This window comes from Rattus rattus, chromosome 2, assembly GCF_011064425.1.
Source record: "Rattus rattus isolate New Zealand chromosome 2, Rrattus_CSIRO_v1, whole genome shotgun sequence".
Taxonomy (NCBI): domain Eukaryota; kingdom Metazoa; phylum Chordata; class Mammalia; order Rodentia; family Muridae; genus Rattus; species Rattus rattus.
The window spans coordinates 2,703,713-2,725,891 of record NC_046155.1 but is presented as its reverse complement, the minus strand read 5'-3'; the positions used below and the strand labels follow the sequence as shown (position 1 = coordinate 2,725,891).

The following is a 22,179-nucleotide window of genomic DNA, read 5'->3' as shown; positions in this document are numbered from 1 at the left end:
CATCATCCTACAGTCCCTCCTCTGACATCCGACTAGAGGCCCTTGCTCACTGCTGGGCCTCTTGGGCACCAGGCACTGAACAAGTGCGAATCTACCTATCTGTTCTTCAGCTTCCCATGAAACGGACTCTAACCTGCCTTGCCTCAGTCTTACCTAACCTTAGTGAGATCTGACAGGGGCAGTCCTGGCTTCCGATAACAGCTTCCAGCTAGATTATAATTCTCTCTCTAGGGGCTGGGGATTTAGCTCAGCGGTAGAGCGCTTACCTAGGAAGCGCAAGGCCCTGGGTTCGGTCCCCAGCTCCGAAAAAAAGAACCAAAAAAAAAAAAAAAAATTCTCTCTCTAAGAACCCAAGTCGGGACATCTCCCTTCTTGGATCACTGTGAGGATTGAATGACAGATCTTGGAGAAGCAGAGCCCTGGTACCTAGCGAATGCCGCTGTAACTAGTTAGGACGGGGTGGGGCACACGGTGACACTCAGCAATGGTAGCCCTTGTTTCAGAGGCGGTGCTGTGGAACCCTCCCCCCACCGTGACCCCAACTGTCCCTAAATGAGGATCTGAATTCACCACCAGGCGTAGCCACACCCCATGCCCCCTTGATCTGTTCCTCCACCCTCGCTTCTTTACCCTGAACCTGTGCCAAGAGGGTACTGAGCTCTTACCTCGTGGGCCTGGAAGGTTCCAAGCCATCGTGGAGGCTGAACTCCTGTTTTACCCCTCCATAAAGCCTCTTACTTTCCCAAACCCAGCAAGAGCTGTTCTCTAGCCCTAGAATTCCCTGATCCAAACAAACATGAACCTGTTCACCCCTCGCTAGGCTGTGAACTGCACTAGGTAGAGAACCTGACTGCCCATGTGTCCCCCACTTGTCACTATCCTGCCTGTACTGGAAGTCAGCAAATGCTGATGGCAGCCTGCCTGTCTGCTTGTTACTTACTCGCTGGGGGCTGGAGGTATTGCATGCATTCGGGACACGTGGATCTTTAAGGGCAGCCGAGCAGCAAGGTTTATAGAGTAACCCACGGCGGCAGCAGCAGGGAGGGATAGCTGTTACTGGACTGGCAGGCTCAGGGCACAACGGTCTAAGCTGGAAGTCAGGGGCCATGGCCTCTTCATTCCCCCAGGGGCACAGTGTATGTGGCATGATGTAGGGTACCCCAGGGAAGACAGGGGCGTAGGGTACCCTCCAAAAGCCTGGGGCAGAGCTGGTGCTAAAGTCCCTATCAGTATGACTGGGATAGAGATCTCAGGGACCCTCTTAGAGTTGAGGGGAGGACCACAACCCATCCAATGCATCCAACTGGTGTGGTTATTGCCAGCAGGCAGAGCTCCCTCTGAACAGCAGGAGGTGGGGGACCTGGGTGGGCAGGCGGGCATGGCATCAAGGACCCTGGAGAGCCTAGTCCAGTGGCCCCTGGAAAATTAGGCGGACACAGCCAAGCTCTCCAGTGAGCCAAGCCCCACAAAAGGGGCAGGCCGCATGGAAAGCATGGGTGCCATGCGGCAGCGGTGTCTGGGCCCAATAGCGGGCAGTCTTCTCAGAACAGACGTGGCCACAGGGCGCAAAAGCGTGGCTGGGTGGCCCAGGGTCCAGGCAGAGACCGGCCTCCTGGCCGAGCCACAGGGGCACATAGGGTCCCACAAGGCGGCAGAGAGGACACTCGCGCTCCTGGGGGCCTCGCTCCCTCCGGCAGCCCCAGCCATGATAGCCATGGACGTGACCACAACGGACGTAGACCCAGGGTTGCTGCTTGTCGGGTGCTGTGCGGCCACGGGCTGGACTGGGGAAGGCCAAGGTGCTGAGGCCCACAGGACACTGGGGCCGTGCTGCGTTGGCCTCCTGTCGCTGGGCCTCCAGTTGTTTCAGGGTGGGTGCCCTCAGCAACCCTGCCGGAGTGCGCCACAACAGTGTGGCCCCACACAGGTCGATGAGCGAACCATCTTGCAGGACGTTGGATTCGTTTTCCACCTGCCGAAGGCAGCAGAAGGCCTTAGCCCAAGAGCTCTCTGGCCCTGCCTTCAGGTAGCCTCACCCCAGAGACGCCACCTACCTGACCAGTGACATTCCCTGAAGAGAACACCCTAGGCCAGCAGGCCAGCTGAACCGAGGAAGACAGATGCCCCCAAATACATACAGCCCCTTATCTCAGCAGGACCCGGGCTTTGCTATCTCCACAGGTCAAATCAGGAGGTCTGGCCCAAAGCAAGGTTTTTCTGAAACGTTTTCCAGAGCTCTCCCAAAATGGCAGAAGTAGAATACGACAAAGAAAACAATAACCTCCCAGGGGGGATACAGGTACTGAGCCCAAAGCGGCTGCCCCCAGGTCGTGGATCACAGCAAGAACTCTAGAGCCAGAGAGCCTCAGTCTGAATCCTGATCTTGCCAGTCACTGACTTAGTGTTACCAAGAAAATAATGTAACTTCTGTATCTTGGTCTCCTGGACCTCAAAGTGAATTTCATATCTCAAGTGGGCCTTGTGAAGATTAAATAAGTCAACTGAAAAAAACATGGACGATGTCTGGAATACAGCGGGCACATAACAATGTCTGGTATACAGCAGGCACATAACGAGCACATATCTGTGTTACATGTACAGTTTGTTTTGTTTCTTTAGTTTTTAACTTTATGGGTGTTTTGCCTGCACATATGTCTGTGTGTTACATGCGTGCCTGGTGCCCATGGAGGCCAGAAAAGGGTGTTGGATCCCCTAGATCTAGAGTTACGCATGGCTGTAAGCTGCCATGTGGGTGCTGGGAACTAAACCTGGGTCTTCTGGAAGAACAGCTAGTGCTCTTAGCACTGAGCCGTCTCTCTAGCCCCTGGTTTGATTTTGAGACAGGCTCTTGCTGTGTGCTCAGGCTGGCTGAGAACTCATAACCCTCTCATGTGCTGACGCCTGGGGAGAGTTCTGTGGTCCAGTCAAGGAATATTGCTATATGGCCCTATTTTTTTTTCCTAGAATGTACTCCCAGCTCTCAACATCAGTGCTCCAAGAAGCACCAAAGGGGCACTTCCAGACCAGCAGTGTAAGAACCACTCCAAAGGCCCTTTTACTCCTGCTGGGAGAGAATAACAACACCCTCCTTATATGCGACAGACACCCTAGGAGCTGCCAACACTCTGGGCTATAAACTGTTCATGCACAGGCCAAGTGTCATCCTTGGAAGAGGGTGTGATTTTCTAAGCTGCTGGCAGCCTCGAAGCCATTTGGTTCCACACAGCGCATGTGCATGGCTGCATTTCATATCACCTGCTGGATCCCCAGCAGTATAAAGGTATACCTAGGGACCTTGCTCGGGTCCTGTCTGTGTGGCAAGTGACAAGTGTCAGGAACTGTCTGAGCCTGGGGCTCGCCAAGCAGAACCTGGTGGGACTCCCTTGGGGGGAAGTGCTGTAGACCGTCTCCCAGCATGGAAAGGCAAAGAACTGCTGATGGGGGCCTGGGAAGGGAGGGGAGAGACGGAGGAGGTCACCTACCAGCTTCCCCCGCTGCTGAGCTGATCGGCTATCCCGAAGTTCGTACACATTCCCACAGACGGAAATTTCCCTCCAGACACCCGGGGCAGAGTCCTCGGAGAAGCCACCCGCTGGGTGCATCACCAGGACCCCATTGGTTGTCAAGCCATCCATCAGACCGTCAGGAGTCCTCCACTTGGCTGCCCGCTCCTAGGACCACAGGAAGGATAAGCTCACAACTCCAAGAGTTCCCAAAAGGCTGCATGCCAGAGATGGTGTCCCCCCACCTTCGAGGTCTGGGGTTTCCCAGGGAGGATTTCAGGTCTTGGGCACCACTTGGCCTCTTTGTTCTTCCCTTTGCTTGTTCAAGAAATGGGCTGCTAAGCCTTAGGAGAGGAGAGGAGGAGAGGAGAGGAGCGACACAAAGGATGGCTATGTACTGCCCCATCACTCCAGGACGCAGCATCTCCCCAGCCTTCCTCCCCTCAGCTCTCTCTAGCCACGCTTGGGCAATCACTCACTCCAAGAAAGATGTTGCTAGAGGCATCAAAACCAGCAGCATAAATGCGGGCAGTATAGGGTGGCCGGCGGTCACAGAGGATTCGACAGGCATAGCGAGAGATGGTACTCTGGGCAGAAGGGCCCTCCGTAGTCCCTCCGCCAGGAGATGTGTCCGTTACCACGAAGTCGATCATGTTTTCAGTAGAGCGGCCAATCTATAAGAAAGGAGGGCCAGAACACATGTGCAGACAAATTTCACAGTTTTCTCACCCAGTGTCTCAGCAGTCACCAAAACCTGAAGTGCCAGTCCCAAAGAGAACAGTGCACACTGCACCCACAACGCTCCAGAGGCTAGGCCCTGTGGGCTGGCCTGCAGGTTCCTTACGTCTGACCAACTGTGGTATGAACCAATTTCTGCTCTGTGGCCCCACAGCTCTGAGAAATACCCCACTCGGTTGCTCCTCTACTGCTGACAGACCAATTAAAAGTGACACCTGAAACATTAGCAGTGAATTAAGTTTTAGTAAGAAGGTATCACCGGATAAGCTTTTAAGATTTTTTTTTTTTTCGTTTTGAGACTGGGTTTCCCTATATGTATTCCTGGCTATCCTGGAACTCACTCTGCACACCAAGCTGGCCCCAAACTCAGACATCCGCCTGCCTCTACCTCCCAGGTCCTAGGATTAAAGGCATGCACCGCCACCCAGCTCTTGTTGTTGTTGATTTTGTCAAGCAGGGCTTCACTATGTAGCCTGCACTGGCTTGGCACTTGCTATGTAGAGCAGGCTAGCCTCAAGTCCACTTATGTCTACCTCCCAAGTGCTAGTATTAAAGGTGTAAGCAGACACTCTGCTTATTGTGTTTGCTTATGTATGTGTTTCTGAGTGACTTCACTGTACCACATGTGTGCAAGCACCCGTGCAGGCCAGAGGGCATGGGCTCCCCTGGACTGAGTGACAGGCAGCTGTAAGACAGCAGACGTGGGTGCTGAGAACTGAACCTGAGTCCTTTGCAAGAGCAAGAAGTGCTCTTAACCTCTAACCTAGCTCTCTAGACCCAAGCTAAGCAATTTATGTACAAGACCTCAGTTATTCCTGTCATGAGGGGGGAGGCTACTATGGGCCTCGTTTTTTTGGTTTTTTTTTTTTTTTTTTGGTTTTTTTTTTTCGAGCTGGGGACTGAACCCAGGGCCTTGCGCCCTAGGTAAGCGCCTACCACTGAGCTAAATCCCCAGCCCCAGGCCTCGTTTCACAGAAGAGGACAACAAGACTCAGAGATGTTAAATGACTCTTGCCCAAAGTCACCCAATGGTAAGTGCACAGGGCTAGCCCCTAAACCTAGGCACAATGAGGCTTAGCCCTGTACTGGGAACTTCATAGCCGTAGATAGTCTCCTACCTTCTAGGAGTCTTGAGTCTGAGGGCTGCTGTCTCGCTATTGACTGCAACGTCAGCAACCCAGTCTAAGCCATCCCGCTTTTCCATCTGAAGGACAATCCACTCCAGTGAGTGCTCAGAAACATCTTTCCCAGGCCCTGTGAGCCTGTGGCCTGATCCCAAACTCCTGCACAGCAGAGGCTGGGAGGCTGGACATACCTGGAACATGTCTTTGTCGCTGTCATGTGTGTACTCCACTATGACGGAGTGGCTCCGGGACAGTGTGTATGAGATGCTATGCTGGCCTCGGTTACTCAGGGCCTGGGGGAGAGAAGGCAGTCACTTCCCAGGGTACAAGAGAGGTGTAAACTGAGCCAGAGGCCAACTCCAGGCCCAACAGCCACTCCCAGAAAGGGGCGGCTTCATCCTGTACACAGGAGACTTGTACAGAAGGAGCTCTTAGCTGGTTCTCTTGTTCAATCTTCCAGTTACCTCAAAAAAATGTGCCTATGGTTCCATTTTCACCATTGGAAATTACAAGTCAGAGAGAAGAACTGGCCCTCAACCACACGGCTGCAAACAGCAGAGACTTAACTTCCACACCAACTCTCTGAAGCCAAAGGTTTTTCCGTGGTATTGTGTGTAAGGGCTGTTCTTAGCTGCCAGCTTGGCTGTATCCAGAACGGACTAAAACCCAATGACTGGGCACACCTGGGAGGGGTTTTTGCTTAATTCAATCACCTGAAGTGGTGAGACCTACTTCTAATCTGGGTATTTGGGGTGGGAAGACAAGCCTTTAATCAAGATCTTATGGAAAGGGGAGATCCACCTTTAATCTGGGCCACACCTTCTGCTGGCTGCCTATACATACAGGACAGAGGAGGGAAGTCCTCTCTTTGCCAGCTTGCTCTCCCTCTCCCGAGCAAGTCCATTCCATCACTGGCACGACAGCCCACTGTTCGGGATTCTGATGAAGACCAGCCGAGACATCCATCCTTATACACTAAGCAACTACAGGATCCTCGGACCTTCCATTGGCAGCCACTGTTGGATTAGCAGGACTACAGCCTGTAAGCTATTCTAATAAATTCCCCATAGACAGACACATACATACAGACAAACAGACAGACAGACATGTATTCTATAGGTTCTATTTCTCTAGAGAACCCTGACTAACACATTGTGTGAACATCACATTCCACTCTTGCAACCTCGGTTACCTCTAAAATAATGCTGATAGGCACTAGAGAGATGGCTCAGTGATTCGGATCACTGGCTGCTCTTGCAGTAGTCCCTGGTTTGATTCCTAACACCCATATGGCAGCTTACAAGGGTCTGCATCTCCAGGTCCATACCCTCTTCTGGCCTCCACAGGTACTGCATGCTGACAGTGCATAGACATTCATGCAGGCAAAACCATACACATAAAAATAAATTTTAAAAAATTTCAGTAAGTAAAATTTCTAACCAACGAATGGGTATGGCAGCCAAGGAAACATCTGAAAGGCTGTCAAGGGCTGGGCATACTGCAGAGAATGTTTGTCCATGGGTGTGTCCACAAAGGCAATTGGGTGTCCGCTATCACTCTGATTTATGTCTCTCACTGAACCTTGAGCTTATGGTTTTGGGTTAGGATGAGGGCCAGCAAGCCCCAGCTATCCCTGTCTTTGCCCTCAACAGTCCTGGGGTTATAGGCATATGTGCCTTTAATTTATGAGTGCCAGGGATCCAAACTCAAATCCTCATGCTTGCACAGCAAGCCTTCTTACCCTACTGAGCCATCATCTCCCAGCCCCATCACCACCATTTCTCTGCTGAGCCGGCAGGCAGGGAGTGAGTAATGACACAGTGGGCTGCCCTTCTCCACAAAGGCCCTGGCAGGTGGGTCCAGGAAGACTGAAGACCTAGGCCTGGGCATAGGACGGGATGGCATTCGGTCACTGGGATGAGTGGCTTGCCTTGGAGACGAGTGGTGTGGAGATGTGGTGCATGACATCTGGCTTCACTCCGTTGGCATGTGGCCGGCGGCTCAGTGCCAGGCGGCTTCGGCGGCGGCCCTTGTCCCCACTTGACAGACACCCATTGTAGCTGTGGATGTGGTGGTGGGGAGATGGTGGGAGGAGAGAAAGGAGGAGAGAGTGAGTCCTTAGGAGACCTGAAGGAAACTGCCAACCTGGGGCAGACCCCACCTTGATGAACAAGGGATAGAACCATCTAAAGCTAGAGAAGCCCAGAATAGCAAATGGCTGAATTAAGGGGTGGGAGGTGGGAGTCCCTGCTTCAGTGAGCCAAGTTCCCTGCACGTCTCTGGTAGAGCTGATGCACCACAGCCATGCTCAGTGGAGGAAAGGACTCAGTTTCTCAAGGAACCCAGGCACCACCTGCCATGACCCAGGCACAAGTCAAGTACACTCAAGCCCAGTCGGGGGAGAGGGGAGAATCCCAGGATCAAAATTCCAGGAGAGGAAACACCTACATCAGGCCTTGAAGAACTGTAAAGACTTCAACTGCAGCAAAGGATCTTTCAACATACGACGTCCATAAATGAGCAAGAAGGCAGCTTCTAACGCCACTCCTTCCATTATCTCCACCTTGTCTAATTTTCAACCTTCCTTCCCAGCTTTTATTCAGGGGGAATGGCTATGAGAAGCAAGGATGGGGTGAGCCATTGCCTTGATGGCTGCGGTGGATGGCTGCCTCTGTGCCCGGTCCTTCATGTTTTTAATTACCTAATGGAGTCTGCACAATGTCCTGCCAGGCAAGTGTCTTTCTTCCTATCTTATAAATTAGACAAGTCAAGGCCCAGGAAGGGAAAAATGAGTTGTCTCAAGCTAAGAAGCAAAAACAATAGCAATGAAAAAGGCCAGATTGTGTGTGGACTGTAGTCACACACACCTAGATTTGCCAAAGTCCCGAAAGCTATCAGGTACTGAGCCAAGGCCCTGAGACTGGCAGGGATCCGTGAGACTAGGATTTACACTCCAGTGGTATGAATAACAGGCTAAGAACGCTTTTCTCTAAGTAGCGGAAAGCCACAGAAAAATTTGGAGAAGGACATCGCAGTTGCCAACTACAGGGCTGGGGATGTAGCTCAGTGAATAGAGTGCTTGCCTAGCATGAACAATGCCCTGGGTTCAAATCCCAGCACCACATGTGTGCAGTCTGCTGGTCCATTCCTGTAATCTCAGCGCTTGGGAGAAAGGACAATCAGGAGATCAAGGTCATCCCCAGCTACACAGGGAGAATGATGGAAGCAGCCTGGGCTATGTGAGACCCTGTCTCACACAGGGGGAAAATAGGATGCCAAACACAAGACCAATTAGAATTTCCTGGTGAGTGTTAAATCCATAGTCTCTAGATCCATCCGATTCTGCCTTTTGAGGTGAGGGTCTCTCTGTATCTCCTATGTTCTTTTCTCTTTTCTCTCTCCCTCACTCCCTCTCTCATCTTTCTGTTGATTTTCGGGACAAGGTCTCAGGCAACATAGGCTGCTCCCTCCTGAGTGCTGGGATTACAAGCGTGTGCACTCTACCGGACCATGTGTGATTTCTATGTGTTCCCCAGTAGCTCTGAAACACAGTGAGGGTTTCCTGCTCTTCTCAGGACAGAGAGCTGCCTCGAACCCAGAGAGAAATACGTCCTTCCTTCTGTCAGGACATGAAGCAGCTGCTCCTCAGATATAAGCTCCTCTGCGAGGAGCATCTCTCTTACCCTCTGAGCGCTTCTCATGCACACACGGCAGCAGCAAGCCTAGGGGGAGACAGGCCAGGATGCAGGCTGAGGCCTCTCAGGAGCCCAGCGCACACCCACTCTTCCACTGTCACACGACCTCTATAAAATGGAACTCATTGTCAGGACCCACTTGGAATGTTGATTTTGAGAACGGAACAAGATAGAGTGCTTTAAAATGCCTGACAGAGTTTGCCAGGTCTTGATATGAGTTAGTTATTATGGGTATTTGAAAATAAAAGGTAAGGTGTTGCATACAAGTCACCAAACGCCAGCCACTGTGATGTACTGTTAATCTTCATCATGAGCCGACAGCCGATCGGGACAGGGAGACGGCTCTGTCCCATCTGAGGGAAGAGTTTCATGGGAGATGCAGGCATCCCGGCAGGCAAAGACCAGAAAGAGACAGAGTCCGTCCAACTATCAAGTGCCACCAATTTCTCTCTAATAACCTCCACTTTCTATCTGTAACACGAGGGTGAGCTGCAGTTTAGTGATAGTGTGCTAGATCTACGGTTGGGAAGATCTGGGTTCAAACCCCAGCCTTCCCATTTACCAGCTGTGTGCCCTTGGGTCAGTCACTGTCCCTCTCTGGGCCTCGATTACCTCATGTCCTTCGTCACAGCATCTTTGTGAGGATTGGAATGAAATAGTAGCCACAGAAAGGTGTGGCACTGCCTGCCTCCCAGACACTTGGGATGAGCTGGGTACCAGTCTACGTACTTTACAGAAATCTCTTTCTCCTTTCCTTCCTGCAGGTAACCTTTGGGAGGTCAGTACCAACCCTGTCTTCAAAATGTGACACAGAGGCAAGGGAAAGTTTGGCAACTTGCCGAAGTAGAATTGGGACCAAGCAGTTTTGGTCGGGACAAGGTCTCAGGCAACACAGGCTGAATCAGAATTCTTTTCCCCACACTTATATACAGTAGGTGTTATACAGACTTTTTTTTTCTGCTATTCTTTTTCTCGGCTGACTGCAAACTGTGGTGAGCAGGTGTAAGAATCGTCTCAGGCTGCTGGTTGTGGCTCACGCCTTTAACCTCAGTGCTCGGGAGGCAGAGGCAGGTGGATCTCTGAGCTCAGGGCTAGCCTGGTCTACTGATCAAGTTCCAGGCCAGAGAAATCCTGTCTCCAAAACAAAACAACAGAAATGGGTTTGATCAATTTTGTTCTTAGAGGCCTGGGAAGAGCAGCGGGTGCACACTGTTGTCTCGGCTGACCCGAGGGGGTAGTAACCCACGCGCATCACTCCTGGACTAGAGAGGCTCACCCCAGAACGATGAGTTCACCATACTTGATGGGTTCCTCGCCTGGCAGTGCTTCTTCACCAGGAGAAGAGAGGATGCACGAGCCCTTGTCCCCCGGGTGCTGGAGGTCTGAGGTTCGGGGGGATCCCACTTCAGGGTTTCCTTCCAGCACCATGCTGAGCAGAGTGGAAGAAGAGAAAAGAACTTTGCAACTTCCCACCCCAACTCCTCTCAAGCTCTGGCTAGAGACAAGGACCCTTAGCCTAAGGCAAGATTGGCCCTTCAATACTTGTTATTATAACTACTTCTGCTTCCCCTAAACGGTGAGGTTTCTGGGATACCACGGAGGGGGGCTGGTGAGACAGGACCAAGAAAGAAATGGCAAAGTCAGAGTTGGAGTATTTGGTTAGTTAGAGCAATATACCAACTTCGGTTGGAATGTGCTCGGCGGAGGGGCAGCCAGGACTTACCTTACCTCTAAACTCAGACTTAATTCCTGGCTTATGCTCAGTTACCCACTCTGTCGGGCTCTTGGGTCTATGTGTTCACTCTAATCTTATTGCCCTTTTTTGCAGGGCTAGGCCTCTGTCAGTCTGTCTGTTCTCAATGACTCTCTGCCCTCCCAGCACGTCCTTTTCTGCCTTTTCGCTCCCTACTTCTATCCACCTGCCTTCCTCTGTCTGCCCTTCTCTCACCACCCACCTGCCTCAGTCTCCCCATCTTGGCCTGGCACAGCAGGCAGGCAGGCCTCCAGAGCCCTCCCTCCCTCAGGTGTCTGTCTGCGGTCCTCAGGCCGCTTCGGTCTCGGGAGGCCTGTGGGGGCGGCGCTCCCCAGTCCGGCACCCCCTGCAGCAGAGCCAGGTCGCCCGCAGGCTGCCTACTTAATAACCCCAACGTTGGAGGAACTGCGCAGAGGCAGGCCCGCACCCCGTGCTCGGAAAGGGCACAATGACAGCCCAGCGCATACGCAGATACACACCAGGCGGCCCCTCACAAATACGCGCGCGCACGCAGTCAGTACCGCACACCCCTAGCACCGCCGGCAGTGCCCAGACGTGCGCAGCAAACCCAAGACCTGCTACGGCAGGGACGCGCCTACGCGCTAACAGCCACAGGCGCCAGCCCTCAGACCCGCTCCCTTAACCCGGCCACCCCCAGATACTCAAACACGCCCCCAGCGCACGCCCAGTACAGCCCCCTGCCCCTCACCTCGCCCGCCTCACCTGACGGCGTTCTGGGGCTCTCAGTGAGCTGCCGGCTCCCACCCGCCTCACCTCTACTGCGCCCTGGGACTGCTGCGGCGGGATGGGCCCGGCCCGCGGCTGCTCGGTGCAGCCTCGTCACGGGGACACCCGGGGCCCGGAGGAAGAGGGATGTGCACACAAGCCCTCACGCTCCACCCCGTACCCCCACGTTCCGCCCCGGCTCCGCCCCCTAGAGGCCCCGCCTTACCCCGAGGCTCCGCCTCCTGCGGCTTAGCCAAACTGTAGTCTGTGAAGCTAAAGAGGTTTTCAGGAACCCTCGCCCATTTCTTTCTGTGTCCCGCCCCGGGAACCAAAGAAGTTCTGTTCGCGATTCCCACTGTAGGAGTCCCTATCCTCTCCTGGCTGGCTGAGGGATTCCCCTTGGTCTACAAGACCCCTCTCTTATTCCAGGCTCCAGACACCTCACTCTCATTCCAGGGTCTCCTGGGTTCTCTCCAAGACCGGAGCCTCCTTTCACACAGTAATCTAGAGGCTCCTTTCCCCAGCCTAAGACTGGCGACTCCCCACCTCCTGCTCCAAGACCCCGCCTTCCATATGGGGAAACCTCGGGATTACAGGAGAGCCCAGAGCTAACAGAGGGAAGGAAACTACTAGAAGAGGCGGAGGAAGAAGGTGCGTCACCCGCGGAGGCTGAGGAAAGCCACTGCGATTGTCTTGAGTGCAGATTTGTCTGTCAATTCAGCTTGACCACTTTATCTCTATGCAACAGTCAGTGAGCTCTGGCCTCCTTGGTGTCCAGAGATAGGCACCCCTGCCCTCTCCTCTCAACAGTACGCTCCTATCCTTAGCAAAGCCTCAAAGAGAAACCGGGTGCTCGGTCTCTCAGGGCCACAGGCTTTCAAAACATTTCTTCTGTCTATACCAAGCTCTCTGGGTTGAATTTGAGCAAATTAACTCCTGTAATCCCTGGGAGGCCGATACAATAATTGTGTCCCGTCACCCCTGCCCCCAACACCATGAAACAGATTTACAGAAATGGCTTGCTAAACAGGAGCCAAGAGAGGATCTGACCCATGGCTTCATACAGCTCAGCAAACCCTTTACCAACATCTCCAACCCTTGAACGTCTCACTATATTTTTGTTGTTGTCTGCTTTCTTTTAAAACCCTAAACCTATTGTATTTTTATGTATATGAGTATTTTGCTTGCGCTGTCTGTGCACCACTTGTATGCCTGCCTACTGCCAGCAGAAGCCAGAAACTCGGACTCCCTGGGACTGGAGTTACAAATGATTGTGAACCACCATGTCAGTGCTAAGAATCAAACCCAGGCCCCCTGAAAGAGCAGCCATTGCACATAACCACTGAGCCATCTCTCCAGCCCCCTTACTTGTTTGTTTGTTTGTTTGTTTGTTTTGAGACAGGGGTCTCACCAAGTAGCCCTTAATGGCCTGGAGCTCACCGACTAGCCTCAGCAGGCTAGCCTCCTGAGCAGCTCACAGAAACTTGCTTTCCTCTGCCTCCCAAAAGCTGGAATTAAAAGCAAGGGATGCCAAGCCTGATGAACTCCTAACTTTGAAAGCCGCCATGACACAGAGCTGGAAGGATAAAGTCTCAGATGCAGTCTCTCCTGCTTAGGATCGCCTGGTCTGGAACGATATTCCCCCAGTGGCCAATTAATCCCTGAATTCATTTGTTTTGAGGCAGGATTCTATGCAGTTTGGGCTACCCTTGAACTCAAGCTCAGAGGATGAGCTTCTGAGTCCCCTGCCTCCACTTTCCAAGTGCTGGGAGCTACCACACCCAGTTAATACAGTGCCTGGGGTCAAACACAGTGATTCATAAGTGGTAGGCTAACACTTTACCAACTGAGCTACACCTCTGCCCTAACCCGAGCCTGAAATGTGTTTTATGAGGGAATCAAGGACCTGTGACTTCTGCTGCAAAGGTTGAGTGGAAGTTGGCCTGCTCGTTCCTAAGAGGGAGCAAATGCAGTCTCACTCCCAAATTCCCAGACTCTCTAAGCCCCACATCCACTTCGCTAACTCCCTGCCCAAGACCAACTGCTCTGCCAACTGTTTTGAGGACCAGCAGTCAAAGAAACTCACTCACTGGTCATCTAGGAACCTCCTAGATGCCACCCAGAAGGCCACACAAATCCCTCACTGAAGGATGGCTTCAATTCCGAAGGCCTGTAGTGTGGATGTAGTCCTCCTCTTGTATCCCAACACTCTATTTGCCCAAGAAGCTCCTTAGGACCATGCACTGAACTATTATTATTGACTTCAGTTTATATATAGGAAATGGAGCCCCAGAGAGGGAGGGAAGCTTGCTCCAGGTTTCACAAGTACGGAACAGCCAACAACTGGAGCTGCCACCATGACCACCCAGCAGGACTGAGAGTTTGCCAAGGCTCGAAGGTTTCTTCTAGGTGACAGTTTCCTGGTACACCTGATAAGTCCCGGTGTGGGGAGGGGAAGGGCTCCAACACCACGAATTTTATTCCAGCATTCAAAAGGTATCAACAAGCAGACTTCTATACATTCAAAGCCATCCTGGTCTACACAGTAAGTTCCAAGCTAGCCAGTTCCAAGACAAAAGATCTGACACCCTCTTAAGGCCTCTGTGGGCACGTGCATGCACATGGACATACATACACACAGACACATGAAATGAAATAAATCTTTTTTAAAAAATAAAGAAACTACAACAAACAAAAGGCAACAGCAGCAAACTCCTGGCTGGGCATTTGGGAGAGATAAGGGAGAACTGAATGAGCTGTCCTAAGCCTGTGCTGGGGGCCAGAGGGTGGGCTTGAAAAGACAGGCCCCTCTGTTGTGGGTTGCCTGGTGCTGTTTGTATTTTGATGCTAATCCTGACCTCCCCACCCCCACCCCAAGAGGGCAGTGGAAGGGAAAGATGAGGCTGGAAGTTTTAGAGAAGGAGAGAGAGGAAGGAGGGAGGGAGGAAGGAGAGATGATGGAAGGGGGGGTAGGGGCAAGAGAGAGAGGAAGATAGAGGAAGAGGATGGGAAGAATGATGGAGCAGAGCCACGTGGCCTGCAGGAGCCACAAGTATCAAGGGCTCTCCTAGCTGGGGAGTAGAGCAGTGTAGTGGTGAATCTGCCCAGTCTAGGTGTGCAGCTTATAAATATTATAACCGAGCTGTGCGTTCTTCACACAGGCTTATTGGGGTTGGAGATTTACCGACACGAATCTGGCTAGTATTAAATATTAAGGCTGACTGGTATTTTCCATTTGTGACGGTTTAGGTGGATTTGAAATTACACGCAGTACCTCTTAGGTGGATTAGGGGATATGAAGCAGAGGTTTGGCCTTACCTGCTATCACTCCGTCAGAGTAACAGCGGTGTGTGCGCTTTGTGCTGCGTCCACCACCACAAATCAAGGCGTTATTGGCATGGGAGAGCCTTGGAATTTATATGCTTCAGAAGACTGAGAGAGGTCAGGAGGTCCACAGGGGACTCACAGCCGAGAAGAAGGCCCAGGGTATCTGGATTTGACAAGCAGAACAGCAAAATGCAAGCATCTCTGTAGAGTCTAACATGGACAACAAGGAGGTTCTTGAGACGCTGGTGTCCAGGCCTCCGGCTCACCCCAGGGCTATGGCTCTAGGGCAACATCCTGAAATCAGCGAGGTCATCATAAGTATGAGAGAAGTGGATGACTCAAGGCTGAGCTGAGAGGCTGGAGGGATGCTGGCTCATGGTTAAGAACACTGGTTGCTCTTGCAGTGGACCCAAGTTCAGTTCCCAGAATCCATATGATGATTCACAACCATCAGTAACTTGAGTTCCAAGGGAACCAGATGTGTTTGTGGTACACACGCATACATGCAAGCAAAGCCCTAATACACACAAACATAAATAAACCAAAAAAATCATGGCAGGGCTTTCAGGGGTCCCGCTGGGGGTTAGGAATAAGAACATGGAGACATGTGTATAGTGTAAGGCTGCAGGCCTGTTGCTGGGGCAGTCCCTCAGCTCGTCCACCAGTCCCTGCCACTGCGGTTCTCCACATGGCTCTCTCTGCTCTGCCCCTCTGCCCTGCTCTCATTCTGCCTCAGTCCCTCTGATCTCACTTCCTGTGCCTCAGTCACCAGCACTTTACTGCTCAAATGCCAGGCTTCTTTCTCAAAGAAAAAAGCTGTTGGCACAGTGGGAGAGATTCTGTAGCTTACCCTGAACCTATCAGCATCAGTACTGTTGCCTTTTGACCAGACTGAGGGCTACAGCCTCCTCCACAGGGCCTCCTCCTCCACAGGGTCCCCTCCACAGGGCCCCCTCCACAGCAGCTTGCTTTTCTCTTTAGACAAGTGAGGAAGCAGCAAACATTTACATATCCTGCCGGCCTGGTGCCCTTGGCACAGCAATGAACAATTGAGACTTCAGGGACACTCCATAGTCAGTTTATAAAATATGTATGGGGAGTTATCCCAACGTCTCCCCCTTTTAGTCCAAGAAGTGGCTTTATCTTTAACATCAATAAAATATACCCGATAAGAACAATTACGAGGGGTTGGGGATTTAGCTCAGTGGTAGAGCGCTTGCCTAGGAAGCGCAAGGCCCTGGGTTCGATCCCCAGCTCCGAAAAAAAAAAAAAAAAAAAAAAAGAACAATTACGAGAATGATCAGGGTCAGAATTATATTTACAATGTCCAGTCCATTTGCAGCTGGCAACTTTGGAGAAAATATTCTAGTCTCTATCTGAAACATCTTGTTCTTTTTATATATCTTAAATCACTTTCTTACCACTTTTCTATGTCCTTCGACCTTCATATTTTTGCATTTACCAACCCTCTTAGACCCTAAACTACTTGCTTAAATCTTCACAACTTAAGCTTCTTCTCTTTTCTGAATCTGGTAATGAGGTAAACTGAGACAGACTTGCAGCTCTAGGAGAGCAAGGCCTGAGTTTTACACAGGAAGAGAATCGAGGAGGCATCTGAAGCCTTGGTCTCTGCTGTTAAACAGGTAAAACCATAACTAGTCTAGTCTTCAACTTCATCAGAGACCTGAGAAGGATGAACTTCACCTGAGCAAACAGGAAGTGCAGAGCAAGCAGCCTCCGAATCTAATAAAAATGACAGGACTTGGGGTTGGGGATTTAGCTCAGTGGTAGAGCGCTTGCCTAGCAAGCGCAAGGCCCTGGGTTCAGTCCCTAGCTCCGAAAAAAAGAAAAAAGAAAAAAAAAATGACAGGACTTGTTGTCCACCTGGACAGTCAGCCAAGGCTCCTGTGTCTGACAGACTTTTTTTGTGAGGCAGGAACCTGGGGGTACTGTCCTACCTTGCCTGGGAAAAGTGGGACAATTGACTCCCTAGTGTCCAGCTTGTCCACAGTTTGTATGGCTGCTGTCAGTAGTCAAGGTCATGGGTTGATTATAGCCCAGGAGCCAGTTTTGCCACATTTAAAGCAAACTCCAGATGCTGATCTGTGCACATCAACATCTTTGGAGGAAATTAAGAGTGCTGCTGGGAACTGATGTGTCTATCATAAAAGGTTTTTATTAAACATTTTAGGTGCCATATTCTGCAGACTTCTGAAGTGCTTGAGGATCATCTATTTGAACTATATCTAAATAGACAAAATTAGCTTCTTTCTTTTTTTTGTCATTTTTTTCTTTATTAACTTGAGCATTACTTATTTACATTTTGATTGGTTTTTTTTCTTTATTAACTTGAGTATTTTTTATTTACATTTCGATTGTTATTCCCTTTCCCAGTTTCCGGGCCAACATCCCCCCAACCCCTTCCCCTCCCTTTTTTTTTTTTTTTTTTTTGGTTCTTTTTTTTCGGAGCTGGGGACTGAACCCAGGGCCTTGCACTTCCTAGGTAAGCGCTCTACCACTGAGCTAAATCCCAGCCCCTCCCTCCCCTTCTATATGGGTGTTCCCTTACCCATCATACCCCCATTACCGCCCTCCCCCCAATAATCACGTTCACTGGGGGTTCAGTCTTAGCAGGACCAAGGGCTTCCCCTTCCACTGGTACTCTTACTATGCTATTCATTGCTACCTATGAGGCAATGGACATATGGACCTATGAGCCCAGGGTCAGTCCATGTATAGTCTTTGGGTAGTGGCTTAGTCCCTGGAAGCTCTGGTTGGTTGGCATTGTTGTTCATATGGGGTCTCGAGCCCCTTCAAGCTCTTCCAGTCCTTTCTCTGATCCCTTCTACGGGGGTCCCGTTCTCAGTTCAGTGGTTTGCTGCTGGCATTCACCTATGTATTTGCTGTATTCTGGCTGTGTCTCTCAGGAGATATCTACATGCGGTTCCTGTCTGCCTGCACTTCTTTGCTTCATCCATCTTGTCTAATTGGGTGGCTGTATATGTATGGGCCACATGTGGGGCAGGCTCTGAATGGGTGTTCCTTCTGCCTCTGTTTTAATCTTTGCCTCCCTATTCCCTGCCTAGGATATTTTTGTTCCCCTTTTAAAGAAGGAGTGAAGCATTTGCATTTTTATCATCCGTCTTGAGTTTCATGTGTTCTGTGCATCTAGGGTAATTCAAGCATTTGGGCTAATAGCCACTTATCAATGAGTGCATATCATGTGTGTTTTTTTGTGATTGGGTTACCTCACACAGGATGATATTTTCCAGTTCCCTCCATTTGCCTATGAATTTCACAAAGTCATTGTTTTTGATAACTGAGTAATATCCCATTGTGTAGATGTACCACATTTTCTGTATCCTTTCCTGTGTTGAAGGGCATCTGGGTTCTTTCCAGCTTCTGGCTATTATAAATGAGGCTGCTATGAACATAGTGGAGCATGTGTCTTTGTTATATGCTGGGGCATCTTTGGGGTATATGCCTGAGAGGTATAGCTGGGTCCTCAGGTAGTTCAATGTCCAATTTTCTGAGGAACCTCCAGACTGATTTCCAGAATGGTTGTACCAGTCTGCAATCCCACCAACAATGGAGGAGTGTTCCTCTTTCTCCACATCCTCGCCAGCATTTGCTGTCACCTGAGTTTTTGATCTTAGCCATTCTCACTGGTGTGAGGTGAAATCTCAGGGTTGTTTTGATTTGCATTTTCCCTTATGACTAAAGATGTTGAACGTTTGTTAAGGTGTTTCTCAGCCATTCGGCATTCCTCAGCTGTGAATTCTTTGTTTAGCTCTGAACCCCATTTTTAATAGGGTTATTTGTCTCCCTGTGGTCTAACTTCTTGAGTTCTTTGTATATTTTGGATATAAGCCCTCTATCTGTTGTAGGATTGGTAAAGATCTTTTCCCAATCTGTTGGTTCTTTTTTTTTTTTTTTTTTTTTTTTTTTTCCGAGCTGGGGATCGAACCCAGGGCCTTGCGCTTCCTAGGCAAGCGCTCTACCACTGAGCTAAATCCCCAACCCCATTTTCCCAATCTGTTAGTTGCCATTTTGTCCTCACAACAGTGTCCTTTGCCTTACAAAAGCTTTGCAGTTTTATGAGATCCCATTTGTCGATTCTTGATCTTAGAGCATAGGCCATTGGTGTTTTGTTCAGGAAATTTTTTCCAGTGCCCATGTGTTGGAGATGCTTCCCCACTTTTTCTTCTATTAGTTTGAGTGTATCTGGTTTGATGTGGAGGTCCTTGGTTCACTTGGACTTAAGCTTTGTACAGGGTGATAAGCATGGATTGATCTGCATTCTTCTACATGTTGATCTCCAGTTGAACCAGCACCATTTGCTGAAAATGCTATCTTTTTTCCATTGGATGGTTTTGGCTCCTTTGTCAAAAATCAAGTGACCATAGCTATGTGGGTTCATTTCTGGGTCTTCAATTCTATTCCATTGGTCTATCTGTCTGTCTCTGTACCAATACCATGCAGTTTTTATCACTATTTTTTTTTCTTTTCTTTTTTTCAGAGCTGGGGACCGAACCCAGGGCCTTGTGCTTGCTAGGCAAGCGCTCTACCACTGAGCTAACTCCCCAACCCCAGTTTTTATCACTATTGCTCTGTAATACTGCTTGAATTCAGGGATAGTGATTCCCCCAGAAGTCCTTTTATTGTCAAGGATAGTTTTAGATATCCTGGGTTTTTTGTTATTCCAGATGAATTTGCAAATTGTTCTGTCTAACTCTTTGAAGAATTGGATTGGTATTTTGATGGGGATTGCATTGAATCTGTAGATCACTTTTGGTAAAATGGCCGTTTTTACTATATTAATCCTGCCAATCCATGAACATGAGAGATCTTTCCATCTTCTGAGGTCTTCTTCAATTTCTTTGTTCAGAGGCTTGAAGTTCTTGTTGTACAGATCTTTTACTTGCTTGGTTAAAGTCACACCGAGGTACTTTATATTATTTGGGACTATTATGAAGGGTGTCGTTTCCCTAATTTCTTTCTTGGCTTGTTTCTCTTTTGTATAGAGGAAGGCTACTGATTTATTTGAGTTGATTTTATACCCAGCCACTTTGCTGAAGTTGTTTATCTGGTAGTTCTCTGGTGGAACTTTTGGGATCACTTAAATATACTATCATATCATCTGCAAATAGTGATATTTTGACTTCTTCTTTTCCAATCTGTATCCCTTGATCTCCTTTTTGTTGTCTGATTGCTCTGGCTAGAACTTCAAGAACTATATTGAATAAGTAGGAGAGAGTGGGCAGCCTTGTCTAGTCCCTGATTTTAGTGGGATTGCTTCAAGTTTCTCTCCATTTAGTTTAATGTTAGCAACTGGTTTGCTGTATATGGCTTTTACTATGTTTAGGTATGGGCCTTGAATTCCTATTCTTTCCAGGACTTTTATGATGAAGGGGTGTTGAATTATGTCAAATGCTTTCTCAGCATCTAATGAAATGATCATGTGGTTTTGTTCTTTCAGTTTGTTTATATAATGGATCATCTATGTTAATTGAGAGTTTTGCAGGATACAGTAACCTGGGCTGGCATTTGTGTTCTCTTAGGGTCTGTATGACATCTGTCCAGGATCTTCTGGCTTTCATAGTCTCTGGCGAAAAGTCTGGTGTGATTCTAATAGATCTGCCTTTATATGTTACTTGACCTTTTTCCCTTACTGCTTTTAATATTCTTTCTTTATTTTGTGCATTTGGTGTCTTGACTATTATGTGATGGGAGGAGTTTCTTTTCTGGTCCAATCTATTTGGAGTTCTGTATGCTTCTGGTATGCTTATGGGTATCTCTTTCTTCAAAGATTTATTTATTTATTATAGATAAGTACACTGTAGCTGTCTTCATGCACACCGGAAGAGGGCATCGGATCTCATTACAGATGGTTGTGAGCCACCATGTGGTTGCTGGGAATTGAACTCATGACCTCTGGAAGAGCAGTCAGTGCTCTTAACCACCAAGCCATCTCTCCAGCCCCGGGCATCTCTTTCTTTAGGTTAGGGAAGTTTTCTTCTATGATTTTGTTGAAGATATTTACTGGTCCTTTGAGCTGGGAGTCTTCACTCTCTTCTATACCTATTATCCTTAGGTTTGATCTTCTCATTGAGTCCTGGATTTCCTGTATGTTTTGGACCAGTAGCTTTTTCCGTTTTACATTAACGGATTAATCTTTGACAGTTGTGTCGATGATTTCTATGGAATCTTCTGCTCCTGAGATTCTTTCTTCTATCTCTTGTATTCTATTGGTGATGCTTGTATCTACGGCTCCTTGTCTCTTCCTTTGGTTTTCTATATCCAGGGTTGTTTCCCTGTGTTCTTTCTCCATTGCTTCTATTTCCATTTTTAATTCCTTCAACTGTTTGATTGTGTTTTCCTGGAATTCTTTCAGGGATTTTTGTGATTCCTCTCTATAGGCTTCTACGTGTTTATTTATGTTTTCCTGCGTTTCTCTAAGGGAGTTCTTCATGTCTTTCTTGAAGTCCTCCAGCATCATGATCAAATATGATTTTAAATCTAGATCTTGCTTTTCTGGTGTGTTTGGATATTCAGTGTTTGCTTTGGTGGGAGAATTAGGCTCCAGTGATGCCATGTAGTCTTGGTTTCTGTTGCTTGGGTTCCTGCGCTTGCCTCTCGCCATCAGATTATCTCTAGTGTTACTTTGTTCTGCTATTTCTGACAGTGGCTAGACTGTCCTATAGGCCTGTGTGTCAGGAGTGCTGTAGACCTGTTTTCCTGTTTTCTTTCAGCCAGTTATGGGAACAGAGTGTTCTGCTTTTGGGCGTGTAGTTTTTCCTGTCTACAGATCTTCAGCTGTTCCTGTGGGCCTGTGTCCTGAGTCCACCAGGCAGGTCGCTTGGAGCAGAAAAGTTGGTCTTACCTGTGGTCCCGAGGCTCATGGGGTGTTGCTTATGAGCTCTCCATGAGGGCAGCAACCAGGAGGGCCTGCGCTGCCTTTTCCGGGAGCCCCCGTGCACCGGGGTCCCAGATGGCGTTAGGTGTTTTCCTCTGAAGTCAGAAATGTGGGCAGAGTGTAGTCTCTTCTGGCTTCCCAGGCGTGTCTGCCTCTCTGAAGGTTTAGCTCTCCCTCCCACAGGATTTGGGTGCAGAGAACTGTTGATCTGGTCCCTTCGGGTTCTGGCAGTGTCTGGAGCGCAGGGGACCTGCAGCTCCAGTGCCCCTATCTTCTGGTTCCCAGAGGCTGTATACAGTTTCCTCTTGGGCCAGGGATGTGGGCAGGGGTGGGCAGTATTGGTGGTCTCTTCCGCTCTGCAGTCTCAGGAGTGCCCACCTGTCTGGGTCGTGAGCTC

At 49.5% G+C, this 22,179-nt stretch overlaps 1 protein-coding gene across 1 annotated transcript; it reads right to left on the bottom strand.

Annotated features, from left to right (window-relative positions):
• Nucleotides 1–982: 982 nt before the first annotated feature.
• Peli3 (pellino E3 ubiquitin protein ligase family member 3) lies at nt 983–11,702 on the bottom strand. The gene is made up of 7 exons (XM_032891207.1): nt 11,537–11,702; nt 10,337–10,489; nt 7,296–7,425; nt 5,557–5,658; nt 3,983–4,177; nt 3,483–3,671; nt 983–1,972 (listed from the first exon to the last, which is right to left on the bottom strand). The coding sequence occupies exons 2-7, from the start codon at nt 10,486–10,488 to the stop codon at nt 1,403–1,405; spliced, it is 1,338 nt and encodes a 445-aa protein (XP_032747098.1). The 5' UTR covers nt 10,489; nt 11,537–11,702; the 3' UTR covers nt 983–1,402.
• Between the last annotated feature and the right edge of the window lie 10,477 nt (nt 11,703–22,179).

What these genes read in the sequence shown, in the direction of transcription:
- Peli3 (XM_032891207.1), bottom strand. Translation starts at nt 10,488, where the DNA reads ATGGTGCTGGAAGGAAACCCTGAAGTGGGATCCCCCCGAACCTCAGAC. An exon ending in CCACACCACTCGTCTCCAAG is followed by an intron (nt 5,659 to 7,295) that starts GCAAGCCACTCA and finishes TCTCTCCCCCAG; the next exon opens with GCCCTGAGTAACCGAGGCCA. An exon ending in GCGACAAAGACATGTTCCAG is followed by an intron (nt 4,178 to 5,556) that starts GTATGTCCAGCC and finishes CCTTTCTTATAG; the next exon opens with ATTGGCCGCTCTACTGAAAA.